The 7,241-nt window shown below is 39.2% G+C and overlaps 1 protein-coding gene across 1 annotated transcript in view; it reads left to right on the forward strand.

Moving 5' to 3' along the window:
• PHLPP1 (PH domain and leucine rich repeat protein phosphatase 1) overlaps positions 1–7,241 on the forward strand; it is a 271,957-nt gene that overhangs the window by 120,086 nt on the left and 144,630 nt on the right. Inside the window, exon 3 of the mRNA XM_017867150.1 lies at positions 6,264–6,389. Coding sequence (XP_017722639.1) covers positions 6,264–6,389 — 126 coding nt within the window. The remainder of the gene's footprint in view (positions 1–6,263; positions 6,390–7,241) is intronic.

Here is a 7,241-nt window from a genome sequence, read left to right on the forward strand (position 1 = left end):
TTTTTTTTTTTTTTTTAAATCCTGTTCTGTTGTCAGAGAAAAACTGAGAGTAAAAATGAAAGGAGTTTTATTTTTTCTTTTTAATTTAGATATAGAAGAGCTATAGATTTAGAAATAAGGAGTGAGATAGATTAGTCATAACCTAGTTATAATTGCTATGGTTTCATACCACTTGAGCGTGGTCATTACTTTACATATATGGCTTTGTTGTTAAATAAAACTCTCAAAATTTGATTATTGAAAGAGTATTTAATAGATACATTTATATTATGTGGTTTTAATGTTATATTTAACTTGTCCTATAGAATTTAACATAGATTTTTAAATAATGTATTATTATTATTTTTTTTGAAAGACAGTCTTGCTTTGTTGCCCAGGCTGGAGTGCAGTGGTGCGATCTTGGCTCACTGCAACCTCCGCCTCCCAGGTTCAAGCGATTCTCCTGCCTCAGCCTCCTGAGTTGCTGGGACTGCTGGTGCATACCACCATGCCTGGCTAATTTTTGTACTTTTAGTAGGGACGGGGTTTCACTATGTTGGCCAGGCTGGTCTCGAACTCCTGACCTCAAGTGATCTGCCCACCTCGGCCTCCCAAAGTGCTGGGATTATAGGCGTGAACCACCCTGCCTGGCCAGATAATATTGTACTTTAATTAATATTTGTTAAATTATGAAGTATAATAAATTGAATTGTTAATCACTACTGAATGTAGGAACTGTAGTGATATCAATACCAGTGTTTCTTCTACCTGTGTTCTCTTTACTTATGTCTCATTGCCTCCCCTAGCCCTAGAAGGATTCACTGTCCTAGAATGTGTATTCATCATTTTTTCCTTTCTTGAATAAGTTTTACCATGTATCTATATTTTGCTTGTTTTTGGTGTGTATAAAAGTGATAAATTGCTGTGGTCTTCTGTAATTGATTTTATTCACTTAATACAGTGTTTCATAATAAGATTACATGTTACTTATGTGGTTTTCATTTCTCTATAATGTCTACTCTAAACATTCCACAATTTTCATAATTTCTTAAGTAATTTTCCTGCTGATGGACATTTGGGTTGCTTTCAGTTTGTTGTTGTTATAAACAATGTTGCTGCTATAGTCTTATGTTGATATGCCTCCTGGTACGCAAGTACTTTTTCTAAGACAGTAGTTTCCAAGTGGAGTTACTATGCTGGAGGGACATTTGGTTATATGTAGGAATGTTTGATGGTCAGATGATTGAACAGTGAACATATCAGTTAATATAAGCTTAAATAATGCCATGGTAACACCCCTCTTTTCCCCCCAATCTTAGTGACTGGTCATAACAGTTATTTCTCATATTATGTGTCTGTTGTGGGTTGGTGGGTTTAGGGTGTGGGAGTTTCTTTTGTCACACGGTTGTTCAGGGACCCAGCCTTATGAAGTCTTGGCTCTTTTATACTTCCCTTTGTTGCTTTGGCAAGGGAAGAGGTAACTGGAGCATCATTCATGGGCTTTGTATGTTTAGATGCAGAAGTGACACATGCCACTTCTCTCCGTGGCTCTTTGGCCAGAACTAGTCACATCACTCCACCTTAATTGCAAGGGGTCTGAGAAATGTGGAGAAGTAGATAGAGTGATTGGTGAATAACATTATCTTTGCTGCAGGGGACACTCTTGGCATTTAAAGGCAGAGGCAGAGAGATTAAAATATGCAGAGTATTAGAGAGTTCTGCACAGGGGACAATGAAGAACTATTCAATCCACAATTCCTATAATGACCTCCTTGAGAAATACTACTATTGGGTATACACTTTGGAGCACAGTTACTGGGCTCTGGGACATACACATTTACTTTCGCAAGATGATACCAAGTTGTTTTTCAAGGTCGATGTACCATTTTGCATTCACATCAGTGTACAAGTGTTTTTTCTCCACATACACTTTACTGCTGTATTCCCCCATTAAACCATCACTGCAACCAAAATAGTGACCATGTTCATTATTCCCAGAAGTTTCCTGGTGTCCCTTTGTTCTCCTTTCCTCCCACCCTTTTATTCTTCTTTCCTCCCACCCTTTCGCACTCCTCTCCATCCCTAAGAAACCTTTTGCTTGATATCTGTCAATTTGTTTACATAGCATTTTTTTTAAATTCTATTTTCTGTTTGGTTTATAGAAACAGAGTTGGTTTTTGAGTATTGATCTTGAGTATTGATTTATAATCTTGCTAAATTTTCTGGTTTATTCTAATATGCCTATAGGTTTTTTTGTTTACTGTATAGCTAATCATATAATATTCAAATGATGACAAGTTTCTTCCTTTTTTTTGTCTTACTGTTATGGGTAGGAATATCTAGTTTGAATAGAAACAGTAGATACTTACTTGTTTTATCAATGATCTTTTTTTTTTCTTTTTTTTCCTTTTTTTTTTTTTGAGACAGAGTCTCTCTCTGTCACCCAGGCTGGAGTGCAGTGGTACATTCTCGGTTCACTGCAACCTCTGCCTCCCGGGTTTAAGCCATTCTCCTGCCTCAGCCTCCCAAGTAGCTGGTACTACAGGCGCCCACCACCACACCCAGCTAATTTTTGTATTTTTAGTAGAGTCTGGGTTTCATCGTGTTGGCCAAGCTGGTCTCGAACTCCTGACCTCAGGTGACCTGCCTGCCTTGGCCTCCCAAAAGTGCTGGGATTACAGGTGTGAGTCACCGCACCTGGCTCCTTATCAATGATCTTGAGAGTGATATCTCATCATTAACATTGAAGTTTGCTTTAGATGTTTGATAAATACCCTTGGTCAATTTAAGTGAGTTGTTATTTTCTGAGTTTGCTGAGAATTTTTATCCTTCATTTCAGCCTGAATGAAGTTACTAACAGCTTTTTCTGCAACTGTGGGGATAATAGTATGGGTGTCTTTAATCCATTAATGTGGTTAATTGTTTTGTAGTTCTAATTATGTTAAACTGTCTTCTTTATCTGAGGTAAATTCAACTGGTTCTTTTTTTTTCTTTTTTTTGACGGAGTCTTGTTGTATTGCCCAGGCTGGAGCACACTGGCACAACATCAGCTCACTGCATCCTCTACCTCTCAGGTTCAAGCGATTCTCCTGCCTCAGCCTCCTGAGTACCTGGGATTACAGGCACGCACCACCACATCTGACTAATTTTTATATTTTTAGTAGAGGTGGGGTTTCACCATGTTGGCCAGGCTGGTCTCAAACTCCTGACCGCAAATGATTCGCCTGCCTCAGCCTTCCAAAGTATTGGGATTATAGGGGTGAGCCACCGTGCCCGGCCTTGTTCCTGATGTATATATATTTTTAAGTTACTGGGTTTTCTAAAATAAATAAATAAATAAATAAATAAATTAAAAGGCTGGGCATGGTGGTTCATGCCTGTAATCCCAGCACTTGAGAGGCTGAGGCGGGTAGATCACGAGGTCAGGAGTTCAAGACCAGCCTGGCCAAGATGGTAAAACCGTGTCTCTACTAAAATTACAAAAATTGCTTGCCACGGTGGCAGGTGCCTGTAATCCCAGCTACTTGGGAGGCTGAGGCAGGAGAATTGCTTGAACCCGGGAGGCAGAAGTTGCAGTGAGCTGAGATCACACCACTGCACTCCAGCCTGGGCAATAGAGCAAGACTCCATCTAAAATAAATAAATAAATAAAAATAAATTATTGGATTTTGATGCAACATTTTGTTCAAGATAAATCTTTATGACTGTGGTTACCTGTAAGTTTCCTTTCTGTCACTGTTCTCATGTGGGTCTTGGTTATACTATCCTCATAAAATGGGTTGGGGTGTTTTCCTTCATTTTTTGTTGGCTGGATGAGTTTGCATGAGTTTGGGTTCATCTGTTTTTTGAAACTTTGGTAAAACTTACCTGTAAAGCCATATGGGCCTGATATTTTTTTGAGACATTAAAAAAAAAAAAAAACAACTTCCTGTATTTTAAATGGTTATATAGGGGCCAGGCGTGGCTCATGCCTGTAATCCCAGTACTTTGGGAGGCCAAGGCTGTAATCCCAGCTACTCAGGAGGTTGAGGTAGGAGCATTGCTTGAACCCGGAAGGTGGAGGTTGCAGTGAGCCAGGATTGCATCACTGCACTCCAGCCTGGGCAAGCAGTGAAATTCCGTCTCAAAACAAAAAAAAAAAAAAAAAAAATTGTGGGACTATTTAATTTTTTGTTTTGTTTTATTAACACTGGATTTCACTCTGTTGTCCAGGCTGGAGTGCAGTGGTGGTTACTCGTCAGCATAGCCTTGACCTCCTCAGGCTTGGGCAATTTTCCCACTTTAGCCTTCTGAGTAGGACTACAAAGGACTACAAAGTGTGCACTGCCACACCCAGCTAACTTTTGTTTTTCTGCTTTTTTTTTTTTTTGTAGATATAAGGTTTTGCCATGTTGCACAGGCTTATCTCCAACTCCTGGGCTCAAGCGATCTGCCCCTCTCAGTCTTCCAAAGTGCTGGAATTACAAGCGTGAGCCTGCACCTGGCTGATAGGACTATTTAGGCTTTTGTTTTTTCTTTATTTAGTACTATTGGTAAAACATTTTTTCTAAGAATTTGTCACAAAATTGTTCATAATACTCTCTTTTTAATCTCTGGCGAATCTGTAGCTTTGTCTCCCTTTTCATTGTTAATATTATTTATAAGTGTCTGCTCTCTTTTTCCTGCCAGAGGATGTATCGTTTTTTCTTGCCAGAGGATTTATCAATTGTACTAGTTTTCTCGAAGAATCAGTATTTTGCTTTGTTAATGTTTTCTCTTACATGTTTGGTTTTCATTGCACCATTTGCTATTTTATCATAGCCTTCATTCAATTTTGGATTTATTCAGTTTGGAGGTTTGATTTTTTTTTTCTACCAAGTTCTTTTTTTTTTTTTTTTGAGACAGAGTCTTGCTCTGTTGCCCAGGCCGGATCTCAGCTCACTGCAACTTCTGCCTCCTGGGTTTTTTTTTTTTTTTTTTTCTTTTTTGAGACAGAGTCTTGCTGTCGCCCAGGCTGGAGTGCAGTGGCGCGATCTCGGATCACTACAAGCTCCGCCTCCCGGGTTCACGCCATTCTCCTGCCTGAGCCCCCTGAGTAGCTGGGACTACAGGCGCCCGCCACTGCGTCCGGCTAATTTTTTGTATTTTTAGTAGAGACGAAGTTTCACCGTGTTAGCCAGGATGGTCTCGATCTCCTGACCTCGTGATCTGCCCACCTCGGCCTCCGAAAGTGCTGGGATTACAGGCGTGAGCCACCGCGCCCAGCCTACCTCCTGGGTTTAAGCGATCCTCCCACCTCAGCCTCCCTAGTAGCTGGGACTACAGGCGCCCACCACCGCTCCCAGCTGTAAGATTTTTTTTGTATTTTTAGTAGAGAGGGGTTTCACCATGTTGGCCAGGCTGGTCTGGAACTCCTGACCTCAGGTGATCCACCTGCCTCAGCCTCCCAGAGTGCTGGAATTATAGGCGTGAGCCAACTCGCCTGGGCTTCCTTCCAAGTTCTTAAGGTGCATGCCGGTCAAATTAATGTTCTACCTTCTTTTCCAATATAAGTATCAAAAGATACATGAGTTCAATTGAAAAAAATATATATATATATAAATTTCCCTTGATATATCTCCTTTTATTGCAAGGTGTAGATTTTGATATGTGGTTTTTCTGTAATTGTTTAGTTCTAAGAGTTTTAAAACTTTGGTTGTAATTTCTCCTTTCACCTGTGAGTTGTTTAGAAGTTTGTTATTAAGTTTCCAAACATAGAAGTTTGTATAATGTTACTTTTGTGTGTATTTTCCCCTTGTGAAGAACTTACAAGGAGTGGAAATTTGATTTGACTGTATTTCACTGCATCATTAGGACTTGAAAGTTCTCATGGTAGGGTTTTATTTCAGGTTAATTTCAGTTTAACAGTAATGTTTTCAATACTTATTTAACATGCTTGAAGACTTCTTAAGTAAAAATTCCTACGTAAAATCTTAAGTAAAATTTCTAAGAGGAAGTAAGAACCCCAGCCACCCTATTGTTAGGTTAGAAGAATAAGAAAGGGAGTCTGGACTAATTTTGAACAGGAAGAGGAGAATTTCACTGTGGTGGGGAAATATAGTAAAGATAAAACTCCTCTTTTTTTTGGTTTCCTTGTAATTCAAATTGGGCGATCATATGCAGGAACTTAGTTCTCAGTAATGAGTAACGTATATAGGGAAAGATGCAAATACATGCAGGCTCCTTGATCAGAGACATAGTTAGTGAAATACATCAGTGGTTCTGCTGTCTGACTTATTTCTGCTTCTCTCTGTTTGCTTTTATAGGTAGAAGAAGTGAAAAAGCACCAACACTGTTTAGCATTTAGCTCCTCTGGACCCCAAAGCCAGACTTACTACATTTGCTTTGATACTTTCACAGAATACTTAAGGTGGCTGCGACAAGTCTCCAAGGTAAGCAAGCATTTAACCCAGGAATCAACTCAGCTTCTAGCTAGCTGCAAAGTTCCTTTCTGCTTTAGCTGGGTCTAAAATATAGTTAGTTACACACACTTTTTTTTTCCCCCAGATACTGTCAGTAATTAGCAATTTTTAGTTTTTTAAAACTAATTTTGCCTGAAAAGTGGCTTTTTAAAAATTGTTTTTTACTTGCCCAGTTTTGTTTATACTTAAAAATAAATTGGTCTGTAGATTGGCATTACTCTCTTAATGTTGTAGATAAAAAACATGAGATTGAGAATATTTGAGGGACTGGCCCAGGCTAAGACAACTGTAAAACCACAAAATACCCAGAGAATTGCTACAAATTTCCCTTCTTTCTCTGACTGTTTTTTCATATAAATAGTCCAATATTATACCATCTCCCCTTCACCTTTATTCTGCCTTTTCAGTGATTTAATTTTTTTATCTTATTTTGGCCATTATATTCCTCTGATTTAATAAGATCACCCTGTCCCATGAAATAATATATAGTACTTTTGACCAGGCACACTGGCTCAATCCTGTAATCCCAGCACTTTGGAAGGCTGAGACAGGCGGATCACTTGAGTTCAGGAGTTCAAGACCAGCCTGGCCAAAATGGTGAAACCCTGTCTCTACTAAAAATACAAAAAAATTAGCCGGGTATGATGGTACGCACCTGTAGTCACAGATCCTGGGGAGGCTGAGGCATGAGAATGAGGCATGAGAAAGGTGGAGGTTGCAATGAGCCGAGATCGCACCATTACACTACAGCCTGGGTGACAGAGCGAGACTCCGAATTAAAAAAATATATAATATATAATATAATATTATATTATTTATAAT

The sequence above is a fragment of the Rhinopithecus bieti genome, unplaced genomic scaffold (assembly GCF_001698545.2).
Source record: "Rhinopithecus bieti isolate Rb0 unplaced genomic scaffold, ASM169854v2 scaffold_2554, whole genome shotgun sequence".
Classification (NCBI taxonomy): Eukaryota; Metazoa; Chordata; class Mammalia; order Primates; family Cercopithecidae; genus Rhinopithecus; species Rhinopithecus bieti.